Source organism: Eublepharis macularius, chromosome 4 (assembly GCF_028583425.1).
Source record: "Eublepharis macularius isolate TG4126 chromosome 4, MPM_Emac_v1.0, whole genome shotgun sequence".
NCBI lineage: Eukaryota > Metazoa > Chordata > Lepidosauria > Squamata > Eublepharidae > Eublepharis > Eublepharis macularius.
Window position 1 is genome coordinate 91,542,217 of NC_072793.1, and position 21,779 is coordinate 91,563,995.

General features: G+C 44.2%; 1 protein-coding gene across 6 annotated transcripts in view; it reads left to right on the top strand.

The window, feature by feature from the left end:
- Positions 1-21,779, top strand: part of SIMC1 (SUMO interacting motifs containing 1) — a 41,274-nt gene that overhangs the window by 8,014 nt on the left and 11,481 nt on the right. For 5 of the 6 annotated variants that reach the window (XM_054976128.1, XM_054976130.1, XM_054976125.1 and 2 more), the window contains exon 2: positions 13,169-13,933. In XM_054976128.1, the coding sequence (XP_054832103.1) occupies positions 13,169-13,933 (765 nt within the window). Of the gene's footprint in view, positions 1-12,290; positions 12,490-13,168; positions 13,934-21,779 lie in introns of those variants that run through there. The other variant, XM_054976129.1, reaches the window with a different exon arrangement.

Below are 21,779 nucleotides of genomic sequence, written 5' to 3' on the forward strand. Positions count from 1 at the left end.
TTGCAGCCTGATTAGACTCTGAAGTCTGAACTAAAGTTTTGAGAAGCCAAGAAATGGACTCAGAGAGGCCAATTTCTTGACACTCTTCTAATCTAATTTATCTGGAATGCTGGGGGAAAGGAGTCTTCAGAAGACTCCAGAGATGTTGGTTACAGGCATTTGAACAGAGCAGATTCAGTACTGGGCCTCTTGTTACTTACACAGAAGCCAACATTACATAACGGTGCAGGACTACAGTCAGGGAAACTGGGTCTGCATCCCATTGTGCATTCAGTATTGCTGCAAATTCAAAGGCATTCACAGTATCAATAGAGCCAACACACAAGAATATTTTCCATGTTTTCCTTGATACCCTCATGCCCACCATCCCCCTACTACGCTGCTAAAGGGCTTAAAATTGATAGCTATATGGCTATATGATTACAATACTATAGCAACTACTGATAGTTTTAATAGCCACTGAAAAGCCCAATGGTGGCAGGTATGAGGGGAGATCAAGGGGGAAATGGTGCTGAAGTTGGTGAGGAGGTTCAAAAATCCCCACTTTTTTGCCCACATAGTGGGCAAACCCACTTTGACTCAGTCTTGTTGCTAAGAAATACAATCTTAGCACTGTGAGAGAGAGATCACGGGGAAAACCTGGAAGGTGGATGATTGCATAATGATGTGGTGCAGATTCTCTATAACACTCCACCTTAGGATGCAAGGTGTGACAAAATGTTACTGTGGAAGCAGTCCCATAGGCAAGGACAAGGGAGACAGCTAGAGCAACAGTGGAAGATGATTTGGAACAAATCTGATTAAGAGATGAGCAAAAGCTCATGTTAAAGTATAGTTTGTGGTAGTCATGGCAGCAAATAAACAACACTTCCCTGGCACCATTATGTCAGCACAGCATAGGCCAGTGGAGCTCTTCTGGGTGCTCAGAGGTATGTTGGGATTCTGCCTGCAGGAGGAGGTAGCTTGCTCTGTGGCCTGCTGTGACTGTTTATTTTAAATCTGCTGGGGGGCGGAATTAACTGGATCTGAGAGGTAGTGAATGCCCCATTAAGATCTCCCCAGCCTTGAAACAGGCTTTGGTGCATCCACTATTAAAGAAGCCTACCTTGGACCCAGGAGATTTCAATAACTATCAACCTTTCTCAAACATTCCATTCTTGAGCAAGGTGATTGAACTGCAGGTCGCTGGATAACTTCAGGCTTTGCTGGATGGAGTGTGTTTTTTGGATCCTTTCCATCTGGTTTTAGTCCTGTGGAACTTCAACAGCCTTGGTTGTCCTGGTGGATGACCTGTGCCAGGAGATGAATAGATGGAATGCGACTTTGTTGATTCTTCTTAACTTCTCAGTGGCTTTCAATACCATCAGTCACGGCATCCTTCTGGATAGGCTTTATGGGTTTTTATAAAGGTCCTGATTTGCAGGTAGGACTGATTTCCAGTCCTACCTGGAGAGAGGGTTTCAGAAAATGGCTGCTCAGTACTATGGCCTTTAGACTGTGGGGTTTCACAGTGCTCCAGCTTTCAACATACACTTTTCAACATCTATAGGAAACTGCTGGTGAGGTCATCCAGTAATCTAGGCTGGGTCATCAATATATGGAGGACCATCAGCTCTATCTCACACTTGCAGCTGCTCTCAAGGAAGCTGTAGAAACCCTGAACCAGTGCCTCGAAGCAGTTTTGGGGTGGATGCAGGCTAATAAACTGAAGATTAATCCCAACAAGATGCAAATGCTACTAGTGATTGAAAGGTCTGACCTAGGATTTAAAGTATCACCCTTTGGATGGAGTTGCACTTCTTTTGAAGGAAAAGGCCCATAGTCTGGGGGTGCTCTTGGACCCAAGCCCTATGTGGCAGCTGTGGCCAGGAGTGCCTTTAATCAGCTTCTAGAGTCCTGTTCCAGCACCATTCTTGGCTACATAGATGCTCATCCTATTGGGATTAGACCTGAGTCCTTGTTTCTCATCTAGTTTTTAAAATGCTACTATAAAGGTTAGATTGCTTCTTTTGCCTTTTTCTGTCATAGCACCCTATAACTGGCATGGGGCAAGACATGGTGGAGACAAGTACTTCTGCAACTGTATGTTTCCCCATGTGACTCTGTCTTCTTCTCCTTCCCTCCCACCTTCACTACTTGATATTGCTCTCTCTGCTGAGTATATGCCAATTCACTGTTTGCAACCTTTTTAATACTCCAAGGTTCACCTTTCCTAGTGAAGCTTGGTCAGAATTTGGGCCATTTTGGAAGCCTGTCCCAGCTGCTTAACCCTAATAATTGATGGAACATGGAGAATGGCAGGACATCGCGTTTTGTGAGGGAATTGCCAAGTATGGCACTCCATCTTGGCATGTAATCGGTTTTGCCACATGTGTGTTGTAACCCAGATCCATGGTCAGCTTCATTGCACTTTGTTTACAGATATCCTTGAATTAGGCCACAGGATTGCTTTAAAAAAATGAGAAATCTGCATGACCTTTAAAAGGAATTACCAAATAAAAAAATTAAGAAGTTTGGAAACAAACTGCATGATTACAAGTTCAATGGCAACTAGAACCATCTCTAATAATCGGCCCCGTGCCTGTTAGACTTTCTAATCCATTGATTCCCCAACATAATGTCTATGGGCACCATTATGCCTGTCTGCGATTCCTGGTGCCCACTTGCTTCTTCCCCAAAACAAAGAGCTAATCCTGGTTTTCCTAACCTCTTTGGAGCAGGGGGTAGTTCAGAAGAACACAGGAGACATCACCTTGGGTTCCACAGGGAACAGAACACCCATTCAGAAACAGCTGCCTGCATCATAGGATGCTTGATTTGGGACCTCCTGACCCTTTGTAATTCCCCCCCACCATGACAGCCATTTTCTGGTGATGCTCACTATCTTTTCTCAAAAATCTCTTAAGAGTCCACAGGGTGAACAATATTGGGGACCCCTACTCTAATCCCCTTGGAAGTGTCCTGCAGATCTTCTGTCCCAAGATGGTCATCGTAATATGGGTCTTCAGCTGACCAATAGGAAATAGGATGTGACCTCTGTGACCTTAGTGTTTATTAAGATAACATGTTTTGTTTTCAGATTATATTCTGTAATATTCTTGATTGTTTATTTGTGCAGGATAATCTCTCTTTAAATTGTATGTTTTATGTTTGTCTGGGTAGATGATCATCCAGGTTTCTGGCTTGTTTCTTGATTTAAGCAACTGTGAACTCTTGTAATTGGAGATGCACTCAGATGTCACAATTAACTTCAGTTAAGCAAAAAAAAAAAAGGACATGTCCAAATTGTTGTGAGATTTGCACACACAACTACATTTCTTGCGCATAAATAGGAAAATAAACTAGCTCTACAGTGCACAGTAGCCCTTAGCCAATAACCCAAGGTCCCACTCAACACAATACCAAATCCCTTTGAGGGGGGATCTCTATGCTTACCTTAGAGCAAAACTATCTAGAAACCTGTGTGGTAACTAAATCAAAAAGAGTCCAGTAGCACCTTTAAGACTAACCAATTTTATTTTAGCATAAGCTTTCGAGAATCAAGTTCTCTTCGTCAGATGCCTGATACAGAGACTGGTCAAACACAGAAGAGCAGAGGGAAGAGGCAATTAGGGGGGGAGGGGGAGGGAGCAATCAAAACATTCCTTTGCTAGTATATGTAAACATCTCCTTTTGGTGTGTGTATCAGTTGGCTTCAAAGGAGTTTGCCCTGTTAGTTTGTAGAAGCCAAACAGCTAGACCATCCAATTCCAATGCAGTATGGGCCTTCGATAACCACAGCTCTCCCTGCCAGATGCATCTGACAAAGAGATCTGTGGTTCCCGAAAGCCCACGCCAGGTACCACTGAGCTCCCCCAGACCCCACCTCTGTAAAGGAAATCTGTTACCTGTGGTAATGTGATAACCATTCATAGTCCCTATTCAGTCCCAGCTTGACAGAGTCAAATTTGCATATGAATTCCAGTTCAGCAGCCTCCCGTTGGATTTTGTTTTTGAAAGGTTTCTGTTGAACTACAGTGACCTTTAAGTCTTTGATGGAATGTCCTGGTAGGTTGAAGTGTTCTCCCACTGGTTTCTGGACGTTTCCATTTCTAATGTCAGATTTGTGTCCATTTATTCTTTTGCGTAGAGGTTGGCTGGTTTGTCCAATGTACAGAGCAGAAGGACATTGTTGGCACATGAGGGCATATATCAGATTGGAGGATGAGCAGCTGTAAGAGCCAGAGACAGTGTAGTTGATGCCATTGGGTCCTGTAATTGTATTCCCTGGGTAGATATAGGGGCAGAGCTGGCATCTGGGTCTGTTGCAGGGCCTGGTACCTGTGCTGGTGACTCTGCTGGCTGATTCATGGTTGTGAGTGAGAAGTCGTTTAAGGTTGGGGGGCTGTCTGTAGGCAAGGAAAGGTCTTCCACCCAGGGCTTCTGAGAGAGAGGTATCATTTTCCAGGATGGGTTGTAGCTCACTGATGATACGTTGGATGGGTTTGAGCTGGGAGCTATAGGTGACAACCAGTGGTGTTCTGTTGTTAGTTCCTTTAGGTTTGTCCTGGAGTAGGCTGTTTCTGGGTACTAGTCTGGCCCTGTTGATTTGTTTCTTCACTTCATTTGGTGGGTACTGTAGTCCCAAAAATGCTTGTTGTAAATCTCTTAAGTGTGAGTCTCGGTCGAGAGCATTGGAGCAGATACGGTTGTAACGTAAGGCTTGGCTGTAGACAATAGACCGAGTGGTATGTTTAGGGTGGTAGCTGGAGGCATGTAGATATGAGTATCGGTCTGTTGGTTTCCGGTATAAAGTGGTATTTATTCGTCCATTATGTAGTTGTACAGTGGTGTCCAGGAAGTGTACCTGTTGTGTGGTTGTGTGTTGTGTTGTGTTGTGTGTGTTGTGTGGTAACTTTCATTTAAAAAAGGCTACACTGCACCTGACGTGCAGAAAGAAGAACATGCCATTGAGTTACAAGCCCTTCCACAGGGCATTCCAGACATGAGATGAGCAGAGATTGTTTGCCATTGCATTCCTCCATGTAGCAACCCAGGTCTTCCTTGGTGGTCTCCCATCAAAGTACTGACCATACCAACCCTGCTTAGCTCCCAAGCCCTGACAAGCTCGATTCAAACTGAGCTAATCAGGTTGCTGACTTTCAGGAAGAGGTATTGAAATGTAGCACAGTTGTCAATATCTGGTCCCTACTGCAAACCTTATCCTCAGCTTTGCAGTTCTACCACACGATATATGTTTATAGGATCTTACTCCCATCCTCACTGATTCTACACAATGCACTGAATCATAGAAGAATAATAAAATCATGAGCCAGAAGGGATCCTAAGGGTCATCTAGTCTAACCCCTACACAATCAAGGAAGTACACATCTACCCCCCACACCCCTCTTTACTCCCTGCCCAATGCCCAGAAGAAGGCAAGAAAACCTCCTAGATCCCTGACCAATCTAGCCTGAAGGAAAATTCCTTCCTGGCCTCAAAGTGGTGATTGGCATTACCCAGGGCACATAAGAAAGGGCCACAAGAGCTGAGCACTGGCTTATTGCTTCCTGCCCTCCCTCTCACAATCTGCCTGCGTCAGAATCAGGATTGTTGACATCTAGCCTCTGCTTAAAAACCTCTAAAGAAGTTGAGCCTACCACCTCCTAAGGAAGCCTGTTCCACCGAGGAACTGCTGTAACTATCAGGAAGTTCTTCCTAATGTTTAGCTGACAACTCTTTAGTTTAATTTTAACCCATTGGTCCTAGTCTGACCAGAACATATAAGCAATCCTGAGAGCACTGATTTAATTGTGCAGAGGGAGGTGTACAAATCAGGCTATATTGAATGTGTTGATTATGCTCATTCCTCTTGGGTCATTGAACTCCAGCTGTTCTGAGAGCAAGAGGGTATACATGTACGAGAGGTAGGTCATCTTGGGATCTGCATGCTGTATGCCCAGCTCTGTGTTCTTATAATGATCAGCCTATCTCTCGGCGAGTCTGTATGCCAGTTCTCTTAATATTCATTTGTTTTTTAATTTCACAGTAGAGAGCTAGATCTAGGCTGGAAACAGTTTTTAAGGCAAATGAAAGTGATTTGAGAAATGTATTTTACAGAGAAAAGTGAGATGAGTGTGTCAGGGCTTGCCACCGCTGCCACTGGGCGTGGCACTGGGCGGTCTGCTCCTGACGTCATAGGGGGGCCAGGGATTCTGCAGGACATGCAGATTCACATGCAGGGTCCTCCGCCGACGCCAGCCAACCCCGCACTGGACTTCGTAAGTAGTGGGGCCCAGCACCCTCCGAATCGGGTAGGGGCCCCTCCATGGGTCCCCTTCCTCTCTGGGGAATACCGAGTGGTGCACCAGGACCTTCTCTCCCACCTGGAAGGCCCTCATCCGTGCACCCCGGTCGTAGGTGGCTTTCTGCTTCGCCTGGGTGCGAGTCAGTCTGCGGTTCGCCTCGGCTTGGGACTGTTGCACCCGTTTACGGAGTTGGCTTATGTACTCCCGTGTGGTGGGCGCAGGGCTGCTGGCCTGGGGCACCCAGCGTTCTGTCAGCCGGGAGAGCATCCCTCTTGGCTTGCGCCCATACAGCAGCTCGAACGGGCTGAAGCCAGTGGAGGCCTGCGGGGTCTCCCTGAGGGCAAACATGAGTGGGTCGATGTACAGGTCCCACTGATGAGGCTTCTCCCGTGTCATCTTCTTCAGGGCCTCTTTGATGGTCTGGTTCAGCCGCTCTGCCAAACCGTCTGTCTGAGGGTGGTAAGCCGAGGTGAACACCTGCCGGATCCCCAAACTCTGGCAGAGTTGGCGCATGGCGGTGGCACGGAACGGGCCTCCTCGATCTGTCAAGATTTCATCCGGCAGCCCCACCATCGCGAAGAACTTGGACAGTGCCCGGACCACCCCCGGGGTCTGCATGGTCCTCAGCGGGATGACCTCGGGGAACCGTGTGGCGTAGTCCACAATCACCAGGGCAAAGCGGTGGCCCCGGGGTGTGCGTGGCAGCGGTCCGATGAAGTCCATCGTGATGCGTTGGAAGGGCGTCCCCATGATGGGTAGTGGGGAGAGGGGGGCCTTCGGTGGGCGGCGGGCTGCCACCCGCTGGCAGGTGGGACACGAGCGGCAGTGGGCCTTCACGTCGGCATTCACGGAGGGCCAGTAGAACTGCTCAAGGATCTTCTTCAGGGTCTTGTGGTGCCCCAGATGCCCGGCCCACGCATGCTCATGGGCCGTGCGGAGGACTTCGGCCCGGTAGGCAGTCGGCACCAATAGCTGGCGGACCTCCCCCTGGCCACTTGGGGCGCGAGCTATGCGAACCCAAACCCCTCCTTGCTTCTCGATGCGCGGGAGCCATTGGGACCTCCGCTCATCCCGCGCTAGCTCCTCCTCACGAGCTGCCATCTCTCGTAAGCGCTGCAAGGACTCATCTGCCCCTTGGGCGTCACAGAATGGGCGATCGGCCGGGGGCCCAGCTGGGTCTCCAGTCCGTGGTTCTGCCCCTGGTCTGGTGGAGGGACCCTCTCCCGGGTCGTCGGCCTCCTCCACTTGCAGAGCGGTGGCAACTTGGGGGTCTGTCAATTCCCCTGCCGCCTTCAGCCGAGACCCGGCAATCCCTGGGGTGTCTCCTCCCAATTTCTTCGCTGCCTGCTGGAGGAGCCTGAAGAACCCCGGGGCATCTCTTCCCAGCAGCATTGGCACGGGTAGGTGAGCTAACTGGGCAACTTCCATTTGGTGGCGGACCCCTAGGTACTCTATCGTGATTAGGGCCGTAGGGTACGGCTGGGTGCGGCCCATCACATCCGTCACCGGGATCCAGCGGTGCACTGGGGTAGCAGCTGGGAGGAGCTGGGGCCGAATTGCTGAGACTGCACTCCCAGAGTCTAACAGGGCTTGTAGGATCAGCCGGCCTATCTTCACGGTGGCGCATAGACTCTGCACCTGCTTGCCAGGCGGTGGGTTATTTTCCCAAACGAGGGCACAAACCCTTGGCAAGGCCTCTGTGAGCGCGCCAGCCTGCAACCGCAGCTCCGCTGTCTGTGCTAGTTCCACTGGAGCGGCTGGGTAGGCTGCCTCCAGCTTTCCCCGCATCCTATCCTGGCGTTCCTCCAGCCACAGTCCAAGCTCCGCTGGGGCGGCGGCCTTGGGAGGCCGCCCCTTGACTGGCGCCTGCGTCGGAACGTCTCTCCCCGTATGGGCCACCAACTTGTCAGGGCTTGCCACCGCTGCCACTGGGTGGTCTGCTCCTGACATCATAGGGGGGCCAGGGATTCTGCAGGACCCTGCTCTGTGGAAGGAGGGGCGGTATACCTCACCCAGACTCCCTCTCAGTCCACTCGCTGGCCTGCTCAACCTGGCCTGCTTACCCTCTGCGTCCTCTTTCACTTCTTCCTCCCAGAGCTCTCCTCCAAACCTCCACACTTGCATCACACCGCTCTCACTCCACATCATCACTCCCTACTCACACCCACCACCACAGGGCTCTTCCCAGCCAGCTTTTATAGGGCTTCCTTCTACTGTCCCACCCCTCTTCCAGCCTGGTCTTGGGCTGCACCAAGCAGTTGCAGCTGGGGTAGCTGATCTGGCCCCACTGACCAGCACCAGCTGTGCCTTGTTCCCTGGCTGCCCAGCCTCCCTGCCTTGGCTGATTGCTGCAGGCCTGTCCAGCTGCAGTCCCCTGGCTAGCAGCCCGGCCTGCCTGGCTGAGCTGATGGCTGAAGGTGGGTCCAGCTGCGGCTCCTTGGCTGGTTGCCCAGGGCTTCCTGCAGAGTGCCTCCAATAGCCCCACCTGGAGTGGCTTGGCTTTTGGCAACTCCTGGGCCAGGCTACTATTTTCTAGCTGGGGCGTGGCTTTGGGTTGTTGGGGCTGCTGCTGCTTCTCCTCCTCAGGTAAGGTTTTTGGGTGGGTGACTGCTGGGCCCCCAATTCCTCTGCCCTTGCCCCGTTCTGCCTTGCTTAGTCCCCTTTCCTTCCCCAGGGGAGTGGGACTCGCTGGCCTCCTTCTGTCTCCCCCTGCCTCCTGAGACCCTGGGCCTTTGCCCCTTGCCCCTGGCACAGGCAGGTTCTGGCTCCATTTGCCCATGGGAGGGGTTGACCTGCTGTCCCCCGGCTGCCCCCTCTGCTTGCCAGTCAGACCGGTTGACCTACTGTCTGCTGGCTGACCAGTTGACCTGCTGGCTGCTGGCTGCCCCCTCTGTTTGCCCGTCGGCCCGGCTGACCTGCTGTTCCCTCTTGTCAAGTCTGGGGGCTGGGGCTCAGACCCCGGACAGAGTGTACACACCACAACTACTAATACTTCTTTTAAACCTCCTTCAACTCTGGGTGGAGAGGCTGCTTACAATTGCCAGTCTTAGAAATGTCAATACTGCCCCAACAGGAAGGTTATGACTTGGGTCAGCATGATGAACCACAGTAATCAGGCTTCCCAAAGTGGGATGCTGTGCTTGAAAATACACACACCCAGGAGCTGCGGTTGTTGTGCCTTCAGAATCTGTAGGAACTATGTGTGAATATTGTTTCTTTTAACTGCCATGATGAAGATATGTTGAAACAGGAGAATTTGCTAGCTTGCCCATAGCAATTTCTCTTGGAAAATTTGTGAAGAACTCCATGGATGAATGGACTTTTAATTCCTTCTTTATGTATTTGTGATTGTACAATATATTTTTCCTTGATTCCTGGATTATGTCTTTGACTGTATTAGGATGATCTTACTGGGACTGAGTCCTCTTTTGTATTTCCTCAACTCATATATTGCTGTATATTGTATGTATATTGAGAGTTACAGTCACTTTTGTGAATAGGCATTGGCACTTTGTATAAGTTTACAAGCTCTTAGCATTTTGAAATTGACTTGTAACTTGTATGTAATATACTTTGTTGCCTGCCCCTTTATTTTACTTTTTTTGCCCTCAAGATTGAGTTGTTCTACATAGTTTATGCTTGCTAAATGTTTAATGGGGTTACTGTACATGCACTATGTCAATTAAATATTAATTGTTGTATTTGCCTTTAAACCTTTTTCAGTTTTTTTAGTTTGTTTAATAGTTCTGCTTAGTTAGTCCATCATGGCATTGTTTTTCTTCTTGGCTTTATTACTGTGACCCTCTCTCTCTTTTTTCCTGAAATGCACATGAACAAAGAAGATAGTTTAAGAACTTGAGTTGGGAAATGTGAGGGGTGAAGCAAGTCTTTTAAGACAGAGGGTTGTGATACTTATAGAACAAGGGATCCCAGTAGCTTAAAATATCTTGACAATCAGAATGTGGTATACATGTTAGGTAATGGGCTGTAGGAGGTTTTCTATCCAGTCAGCAACTTTCAAGTGATATGGGTGCATAGTATCCACTAGATAGTAACTGAACCACAAAAAAAGCTTATCTGAGAAGTATGAACCTGTTGCTATTTCCTCACAAAAAGCTACCCATTTACAGATACAGCCAAGAAGACAAAGTCTGTCAGCAAATTCTGCCCCTCATGGGCTTCCGTTGACCCTTTAATTCTGAAGCAGTTTTTAAAAATCTGGAGGTTCCAATGGAGAGAGGTACAGAGGCAAAGGCCCTGGAGGAATGGCAGTTGGATACAGTCTCTTTGGTTTCAAATTCAGTATGTAGAATTGTGATTAAGCTTAGGAGTTTCTTTCTCCTATTGTATCTGAAAAAGTGAGCTCTGTCTCAGAAAGCTCATACTGGAATAATTGTTAGTTTTAAAGATATCACTGGACTTCTGTTTTGTTTTGCCTTAGTGCAATTTCACTGACAGCTAATCTCAGCTGAAAGCTTGTTGGGTTTTGCTGTAACTTTTAAAATTAAGTCTTGATCTCATACTTAGATTTTTATGAAATTTGCTTTATTTCCTATGTAGCATTTGCTTCTCCCTCGGTCAGTTTGTTTGCAGTGGCAGTGGAGCTGAAATTGTTTTCAGAACTGAATCTTGCTCTCTTCTGAATAGCACAACAAGGTGCTATAAACATTGCCCTTTTTTGTTTATTTAAAATTGTATACCATGCCTTTCTTCCCTCCTCAGGACCACCAAATCAAGGCCACCAGAATCAATACGAAAATGTTGGAAGGTTGCTGAAAGCAAGTTTAATGGCCTATATGGTTTGAGCTCTGAAATATGCCCTGAAACAAAATTACTAATTAGACCTCTTTGCCTCAGGGATTCTTTCTTGTACATAGATCCAGAGGAGTTAGCCGTGTTAGTCTGTAGTAGCAAAATCAAAAAGAGTCCAGTAGCACCTTTAAGACTAACCAATTTTATTTTATTGTAGCTACAATAAAATAAAATTGGTTAGTCTTAAAGGTGCTACTGGACTCTTTTTGATTTTTCTTGTACATGTTATGCAGCTTGTTTGCCTCCAAGTGTCACTCTTGCTCTATGTTGCTTGCACTATAGAGGCAAGTAAGGGAATCCCTTCACTTTCTTTCTTTACAGTGGTTGCCTTGGCCTCATTTAGGTTTGTAAGTTTGTTGGCACTTTTCCTTGCTGGCTTAACGATCTGTCCAGATTCACTCAGCAATTGCATAGCAAGATTCTAGACCAGTGACCGCAATTGAAAGCAGCTAGGGGTTTATGCCTCATATATCTTGTATACTAATAGCCAAGTAGCGCTGATCTATGGATACTTAAATCCAGAGATTGGAGCTATGAAAAGACAGATCTTCCTACACACCCGAAAAATGCCCCAGGTTTGCAGAAAAGTAAATTATGAAATATAGGTGAAGATGGGGGCAGATAAAAGGTAAGTTGTTAAGTGGGTTTGAAGGAGAGAACAGGGAAAGGTGAGCATATGGAGGCTGCCAGGAAGAGAGAAAGAAAGAGAAAATACCATGGGGAAGGGGATACAGGGGAAAGTGAAGTATCTCCCCACAAATCTCTGCAGGTTCCCCACCATGCAACTGGGCCTGGCTCAGCTGGCACGATGCAACTGGCCATAGAAGAGAGGCTGCCTTGGGTGGGAGGAGGAAAGGTGAAGACGGGAGCAGACAAAGGTAGGTGGGAAGGAGAGAAGGAAGCAGGAAAAAGGGAGAGGCCATGGGGGGCAGGAAAGGGGAAGAAGAAATGGTGAGAGGGGAAATGAAATGCCCCCTCAAGTCCTTGCTGGTCCCCCATTTGTTTGTTTATGTTATCTATAGTCTGCCTTTCTGAGACCCAAGGCAGATTACAATGTAAGTCCATATGATCAGGGAACATATAATGCTAGTCTTGGCTCATCTACACTGGCTCCCATTGTTTTCTAGGCACAATTCAAGGTGCTGGTGCTAACATTTAAAACCCTGTATGGTTTAGGACCAGTATATCTGAAGGATCGCCTACTCCCTTATGAACCTACCTGACCAGTGTAGTCATCTTCAGAGGCCCTGCTTCAGGTTCCTCCACCTTCTGAGATTAAGCAGGTTGCAACCCAGGAGAGGGCCTTCTCAGTAGTGGCACCCAAACTCTGGAACTCTCTCCCCAGGGAGATGATTCATCTGCCTCTGCTATTACTGTCTTCAACCAGCAGGTGAAGATTTTTTTTTGTTTCGCTTGGCATTCCCTCAGTGATCCCTCCACTCTCCCCAATGTTTTAACTGTTATTTTTATTTTTTTGTATTTATTTTAAATTCTGGTTTTAAATTTTTAATGATGTATTTATGTTTTGTTTGGAATGGCTCTTAAGATGATATTTTAATTTGTATGTTTGAAATTTGTTAGCTGCCTTGGAGACTCTGTAACGGCTGAGAGAGGAAGGGTAAATATTTTGCTAAATAAATAAATGATAAACAATACAATAGGGTATGCATAGCAGAAATCTGAAAATCATACAGATTCAGTACAGGAGTACAGATGAAACTGCTGAAACAAAACAAATAATTTGATGTGATCAATTAAACAACACGGAAACTGTGCAGTAGGATCAACCCACTGTACAGTTAATAATCTTAGGCAGCAAAAAACATCCCAAACACTTGCAACACTTCTGTGAGACAGTTATGCTATAAACAGCAATAATACCGTTCCCTATGTGCCCCATTATCTAGCCATGGTGTTTAGGGTGTTGTCAGTTAGGCTTGGAGGCTCTGATGGGATATAGCAGTTTGTAGGACATGCTGGTCCCAAACCATTTAATGCTTTGCAAATAAAACTAGACATGTTTAATCCTAGTGGGTTGTATAGTGATTGGAATCTCTCTGTTCTTGCAGGAGGTCATTGATCTGACTGGAGATGACCTGGTTGGGAAAACAGCTGCATACTGTGACTTTGATATAATTGATCTGACACAGCCTGAAGAGACAATGATCAGTCCTCTTCATAGTGGTGGCTATGTTTCTCTGGGTCTAATGCACTCGACTCCAGCTGGCATACAGCCTACATACTCTCCTAAAATCCTTACCACTCTGGATCCTGAAGGCACTCTTGATATGTCACTTGGCCTGTGGGACAAGAAACAACCTTCTCCCAAGGAAGATGCCATGAAACAGACCTGCTTTCAAGGCAGCTTTGCCCTTCTTTCTGACTATGGTGAGGACTCTGAAAGCAGCCATACCACTTACAACAGTGATTTAGGATCTTTGGGGAGCCCACTGCTGGGCTCTGATGCTTTCTCCCTCTCTTCAGCCAATGATAGCTGTGAACATGAAGCATTCTGGGATCCTGTAGAAGATGATCCTAATAGCTGTCCACCTGAGGGAGATCTTAACCCCCAGCTCTCTCTACATCATCAGAAATGCTCTTCAAGTTCCCCCTCTTCCTCATGTCCTGAGAATGTCACCACATCTCTAACAGAAGCTGACCAGGTTTTGATAGAGACAGAAAACTCCACACCAGCTGCTATAAAGCCAGATCTTCAGGAATCAACTCAGCAATTTGACATCAAAGTCTGGATGAAAACATTGCAATATTTCCCAGGAGTGCCTGTACATCACCCATTCCTTCAAAATGTAGTACCCGAAAAGGATGCCAGACAGGTAAATTGGTGGGGAGATGAGCTTTTCTACCTGAATGTAGATATCTGGACTTGCAATGCATAGATTTCTTAGACTGCTAATGGTGGCATGCTATGTAGACGGTGACTAGAACAGAGCCATGAAGATTGTAAAATATTCTATCAGATGAGCTAGAGGGTCAAATCCCCCACCCCCTCAGAAGTCCAGGTACAGAAATTGGACTGGAATCCTAAAGAGGGAAATGACGTTCTGGTATTCTAAAGCTGCTCGGCCTTCTTGATCTGTCTTGGCTGATAATGTAGTGAGAACATGAGATGGGGGAGAGGGGGACATAACCGAGACTTAACAATCCAACTTATCTTGCCTACCCAGTTCTGGATTGTGTTGTTAAACTGAAGCCTATCCAGATAAGATGGATTCTCTGAGTAGAGTAGTAAGGTTGCTCAGGGTGTCGGCATTCAGTCTGTTTAGGATGGGGTTGCACACTTCCTGCAGTATCAGATTTTACAGCTTGGGGGTTCTTGTTAGATCCAGCATTGAAGATGGATGTAGCTCAAAGTGCTTCTCATCATTTTTTATAGGTGCACCAGATATGGCCCCATTATGAGAATATCCAGTCTTTCCATAGCTGTCCGTGCTTTGATAACATCCCAGTTAGATTACTGCTTTGAAACTTCAGCTGGTTCCAAGCATAGTAACCAGATTATTTAATGAGTCCTATTAAATACACCTAGTTTCTTTAAATGGAACTAAGTCCTCAGGGCCAGATGAATTGCACCCAAGGGTACTAAAAGAACTTGCAGGTGTAATTTCTGAGCCTCTATCCATTATTTCTGAGAATTCTTGGAGATAAGGTGAGGTGCCAGAAGATTGGAGGCAGGCAAATGTTGTTCCTATCTTCAAGAAGGGGGAAAAGGAGGATCCAGGTAACTACCGACCCATCAGCTTGACCTCTATATCTGGAAAAGTCTTAGAACAAATTATCAACAGTCAGTCCTTGAGCATTTAGAAAGGATGGCTGTGATTGCTAAGAGCCAGCATGGGTTTCTCAAGAACAAGTCATGTCATACTAACCTTATCTCTTTCTTTGAGAAAGTTACTATCTTGCTGGATCAGGGGAATGCTGTAGACATAGCTTTATCTCAATTTCAGTAAGGCTTTTGATAAGGTTCCACGTAATATCCTTGTTGACAAGTTGGTAAAATGTGGTTTGGATCCTATTACTATTAGGTGGATCTGTAACTGGTTGACAGATCACACCCAAAGAGTGCTAGCTAATGGTTCCTCATCCTCTTGGAGAAGAGTGACAAGTAGAGTTCCTCAGGGATCAGTCCAGGGACCTGTTCTGTTCAACATTTTTATAAATGATTTGGATGAAGGAATAGAGGGAATGCTTATTAAATTTGCAGATGATACTAAATTGGGAGGTGTAGCAAATATGGTCAAAGACAGAGTAAGGATACAATATGATCTCAACAGGCTGGAAAACTGGGCTAAAACAAAGAAAATGAATTTCAACAGAGATAAATGCAAAGTTCTGCATTAAGGAAGGAACAATCAAATGCATAATTATAGGATGGAGGAGACTTGTCTTGGCAGTAGTATGTGCAAAAAGGATCTAGGGGTCTTAATAGACCATACACTGAACATGAGTCAGCAGTGAGATATGGTAGCTAAAAAGGCAAATGCGGTTTGGGGCTGTATAAATAGAAGCATAGTGTCCAGATCATGGGAAGTGATGGTACCACTCTACTCAACTCTGGTTAGACCTCACCTAGAGTACTGTGTTCAGTTTTGGGCACTACAGTTTAAGAAGAATATATTTTTTTTTTTGAAAAATTTTTTATTGGGTTAGAATCCATTATTTTTACATTACATTCAATTTTCCCCAAATTTTTCATTCCTAACCCCCTCCCTTTCCCCCCCTTTTGTTGACTTCCAACAGCTTTCCCACCCTTTGTCCCTTTTCCCTTACTTCTGTTAAATTCCTCTATCTAAAACAGATATACATTCTCTATTATAATAAGCAGTACATCCTTAACTACTTTTCTTATTATACACCCAAACTGTAAGTCTTTGTTTCCATCTTGGATAAACAATTTATCCCATTTTCCAGTTTTAAATATTTCTATATATCATAAACCATAAAAATCTTACATTTAGATCAAACAATTTGACTTATTCTCTATATACTCCTCATTCTATCTTTTTATGGTAATTCTAAATCACATAGTCAATCAATTTGACTCTTCTATACATTCAGTTTGGTGCATATAAATCTTATCAAAAAAAGAAAATATTGTTAGTTATTCAATCCTTATATTTAAACCTTATCATTAATTATTTTCAATCAATATTCTATCTATTAACCTATATATATCTATTTATATATCAATCTGTTAACTGCTTATTAATTCACATTCATCTCTTCCTCCCTCGGTAAAGTCACCCCCCTCTATTGTACTTTTATTATACTTCAGTAGTTCTCAAACTGCCACAGTTTTCCTCCCACCTCCCATTTCTTCTCCAGATATTGTTTCAGCTTCTCCCAGTCTGTGTTAAACTGCCCTGAGTCCAGATTTCTCAGTTTTCTTGTCATCTTATCCATTTCTGCCATGTACAGCAATTTGTAGATCCAATCTTCAATAGTTGGCACTTCTTGTATTTTCCATTTTTGCGCATACAAAAGTCTGGCTGCTGCTGTCATATAGAATATCAACGTCCTATGATGGGCTGGAATTCCCTCCATTCCCAAGTTTAGTAGCAGGAGTTCTGGGTTCTTATTTATTTGAAATTGTAAAATTTCACTCATTTCTCTTATTACTTCCCCCCAGTACTGCCTAGCTACCTCACACGACCACCACATATGATAGAGGGAGCCCTCATGCTTCCTACATTTCCAGCATTTATTAGAAGTATTCAAATTCCCTAGCGCAATCTTCTTTGGTGTCATGTACCAACGATAAATCATTTTGTAAATGTTCTCTTTAATATTAGTACATGTCGTTATCTTCATTGTAGTTTTCCACAAGTATTCCCATGCCTCCATTGTTATTTCTTTATTAAAGTTAATAGCCCATTTCACCATTTGTGTTTTAACTGTCTCATCCTCGGTATACCATTTCAACAGTACTTGGTATACCTTGGATATTCTTTTCTTATCTTCTTTAAGAAGAGTCTGCTCTAGTTCCGAATTCTCTATTCGTATACCTCCCTTGGCAGAGTCCGAGTTATATAAGTCTCTGATCTGTCTGTACTGGAACCAGTCGTAGTTAGGTGATAGTTCCTCTTGCGTCTTTATTTTAAGTTTAGATGCTTCAGTTTTAGTTATTTCCTTGTACGTTAAACATTGTTGTTCGCTATCGACAGCTCTCGGGTCTATCACCTCATACGGAACCACCCACAAGGGAGTTCCTTCTTGTAGATAAATTCTATACTTCTTCCAGATTATATATAGGCTTCTCCGTACAAAGTGATGTAGGAACATCGAGTTGACCTTTACTTTGTCATGCCATAGATATGCGTGCCATCCAAATATTTTTTTATATCCCTCTAGGGCTAGTAATTTCTTATTCTTTAATGTCATCCATTCTTTCAACCAAACTAGGCAGATTGCATCATGATAAAGTCTCAGATTGGGCAGTTGCATTCCGCCTCTTTCCTTTGCATCTTGTAAAACTTTCACTTTCACTCGAGGCTTCTTGCCTGCCCAAATAAAATCTGATATTTTCCTCTGCCATTTTTCAAATTGTTTAGAGTCTCTGATGATTGGTATTGTCTGTAGCAAAAACATTACTCTTGGTAACACATTCATCTTAACTGCTGCAATCCTGCCCAACCATGACAAATTCAATCTGTTCCATTTAATCAAGTCTCTCTCTATCTGAGTCCATAGTTTTTCATAATTGTTTTTGAACAAATCTATATTCTTTGCAGTTAATTCGACTCCCAAATATTTCACTTTGCTTGTTACTTCACAGTCCGTTGTTTCCATTAATAGTTGTTGTTTCTGCTTAGTCATGTTTTTGCATAGTATCTTTGATTTCTTTTTGTTAATATAAAAACCTGCCAAGTCTCCAAACTCCTTAATCTTATCTATCACTCTTGGCATGTTCTCCAGTGGGTCCTCTACAATTAACATTATGTCATCCGCAAATGCTCTGACCTTATATGAATAGTCCTTTATTTTAATTCCACGAATTTCCTTGTCTTGACGTATTTGTATCATCAGAATCTCCAACACTAATATGAACAACAATGGAGACAACGGGCAACCTTGTCTTGTTCCTTTACTTATCGTCAATTTCTTAGTCAATTCATCATTCACCACAATTGCTGCAGTCTGGTCTCTGTAAATTTCCTTAATTGCTCTGATGAATCTTTCTCCCAGTTGTAGCTTTTCCATAGTGGCAAACATAAAGTCCCAGTTTAAATTGTCAAACGCTTTTTCAGCGTCTACAAAGAAGAAACCAACCTCTTTGTCACAACGCTTGTCATAATATTCAATAGCATTGATCACTGTCCTTAAATTGTCTCTTATTTGTCTGTCTGGCAAAAAGCCTGCTTGTTCCTCCTCTATAACTTCCGAGAGCCACCCCTTCAATCTCTCCGCCAGTATCTTCGCAAAAATTTTATAGTCATTGTTAAGTAGCGATATGGGTCTGTAATTTTTCACGTTAGTCAGGTCTTGGCCCTCTTTTGGGATCAATGATATGTTCGCTTCACTCCAAGTAGCTGGAATCATTTGATCCCTTAAAATTCCATTTATCACCTCTTTTAGGAATGGTGCCAGTTCATTAGCCATTACCTTATAAAATTTAGCCGTAAGTCCATCTGGCCCTGGCGCCTTTCCTAGATTTGCAGATTGTATTGCCTTACTTATTTCCTCGTCAGTTACTTCACTGTTCAGCTTGTTTCTCCAAGCTTCCGAGATTTCTGGAAGTTTGGTCTTCTCCAAATATGACGCTATTGATTCTTTATTCACTTCTTTCTTATTATACAACTTAGCGTAGAATTTATAAAAGGCTCTACTAATGGTAGTCTGCTCCAAATACGTTTTGTTATCTTCACAAATTTTATTTATTATTTTCTTTTCCCTTTTCTTCTTCAGTTGCCATGCCAGGTACTTCCCAGGTTTATTAGCGCCCTCAAACACTTTTTGATTCAGTCTTTTAAGATTCCATTCCAATTCTTTATTACTCATTGCTGTTAGCTGTTCTTGAAGTATTTTAATTTCCTGATATATTTTCTTTTTCCCTGGTCTCTTTTTTAGCTGTGTTTCTTTGGCTTTTATTTTCTCCTCAATCTCTTGTCTTTTCTCCTCTTTCTTCTTTCTTGCTCTACCATTTAAGTCCATTAGTATGCCCCTTACAACCGCCTTGTAAGCATCCCAAACTTTATTGGTTGGTACTTCTTTATTCACGTTGTATTGTATAAAAAACTTTGTTTCTCTTCTCAATATTTCCATATTCTCATTTTCCTGTAACAAGTCCTCATTTATTCTCCATGCTTTCCTTTTTCTCCTTTTTCCTAGTTTCCACATAATTGGATTATGATCTGAGCCTACCATCGGCATTATTTCCACCTCTTTAGTCCATAGCGCTAAGTCTTTTGAGGCCCAGATCATATCAATTCTTGATAATGTAGAGTGCCTTGCAGAATAAAAAGTAAACTGTCTGCTTTTAGGATATTCTCTCCTCCATACATCTTCAAGAGTCTCTTGTTGAATCAACTCAAAAAAAAGCTTTGGTAAAAGTCCTTTTTTCTTTTGTGCCGTTGTAGTTTTTTTATCTAGTTCCAAGTCTGTCACTCCATTGAAGTCTCCAGCAAGAATTATCTGGTCATATACAAAATCATCTAAATGCTTCCTCAAATCCTCAAAGAAGCTTTCTTTTGCACCATTAGGTGCATAGAGTCCGACTACCAACACTTTCTTTAAATTCCAAATACATTCCACTGCTACAAATCTAGCTTCCACATCTCTCATAACAAATTTTGGCTGTAGCTCCTCTTTTATGTACAACACCACTCCTCTTTTTTTCTTGTTAGAGGCCGCTACAAATTCTTTGCCCAGTTTTCCAGATTTTAAATATTTTACATCCTGTTTTCTAATATGGGTCTCTTGCAAACACACAATATCACATTTTTGTTTTAGTAGCCAGTGAAAAATGTTTTTCCTCTTATTCGGTGAGTTTAGTCCGTTTACATTCCAAGATAATACTTTACACTCCATACTCATGATCTTGTTGGTAAGTCTTTTTCATTGTCCTTAATAAATCGCTCCATCTCTCGCTCAGATCTGATGCGTTTTTTGGCCCCTCCAAACTCAAAGGACACTCCTTCCGGTAACTCCCATCTGTACCTGATTTTCATGTCCTTCAAAATCTGAATTAGCACTTTATATTTTTTCCGGTCTAATAACACTGATCTGGGCAATTCCTTCATTATAATAATCGTCTTGCCATCAATCTCCAATGGATCTTGAAACTGTTTTGTCACAATCATCTCTTTCATATTTCGTGTTGTAAACTGCACAATCACATCTCTTGGTAATTTCCTCTGGGTTGCGATTCTCGAGTTCACACGGTATGCCACATCTAGGATAGCCACAATTTCGTCCTCCTCCTTCCCCAGGTATTCAGCCAACACCTCAGTCATCTGTTCTTGCGCTGACTTTCCATCCACTTCTGGCAAACCACGAAAACGTAGCTGCTTCTCCATATGTTTAGTTTCTGCAACTGACATTCTCCCCTTCACCAATCTCATCTCTGTTTGTTGCGTGTCTATTAAATTCTCCATCGCGTCTTCTACTGTTTTAACTCTCTGCTGCGTTCCTTGTAATTCACTACGAATCGTTTCCATACCTTTTTTCACTTCTGACAGCTCCGATTTTACTGTCTGTGTAACCTCTTTAACCTCTTTAATCAACTCCAATTTCGTGTCCTTAAGCTCTTTAATCATATCTAAAAGTTTTTTGTCCAGGTTTTTATCCAGATTTTCTATTGCCGATTGCCACTCTTTTTTCGACATCGTGGGGCTTGCTTTAGCTCGCTCCCACGACTCTACTCTCTTCCTTAACTCCGTGGCGTAAAATTAAACGTTTTTCTTTTTCAAATGTCCCAATCTTCTTTCCAAAATTAAATTTTGAAGTGTCCAAAATGTCGGGCGTCTTTTCTCTATGGTTTCTCTATGATTTTGTAATCCAAAATGGCCTACTTCCTTTTCCGCTGAAGCCGCGACCCTTCCCTTTTCAAAAATGGCGATTCCCTACTTCCTGCCCTCCAGCAAGGGCCGCTTCTCTCCAGCCACTCTATTGTTATTACGCACTTCCTGTCTCCCGTCTTCCCACAGCAGGTCTCGCGATGGTGTCTTTTTCTCACAGCTCCAAAGCCACAGGTATTCAAAACAATAGTCCGATTTCTTTAATAACTTCTTTAAACTTAGTCTCTTTTCAAATACAACTCCTGCCGAGTCTTCCCCTCCTTTTCACTAGTCTGTTGCAGTTTAAGAGTCTACTTTTTTTCCTCTCTGTTTTTGTCAATCTGTCCCGTATCAAAAGATAACGATCTTTACCTTCTCTTCACTTTTCTCGGGTTGTAATCGCTGTTTCGATTTTAGGTTCTCCTCTCAGCTTCTTCCCCCAATCGAAGCTTGGGTATGTAGGTCTTATGCCAGCCGAATTGGCCCCAAAACTGCCGCAGAGATTGTAGCCGACCCGTCGCAAGGTGGGACCTCAAGGATCGGGGGGAGACTCGTTGTGTAGAGCCCCCCCTCGTCCGAGATCTAACTCACCCTAGGGTCTTGAGCGTTCTTTGCCTGCTCCCCGCCTGAGAGCAGTCGGCCGCGGGCTATTTTCACCCCTCCGGCC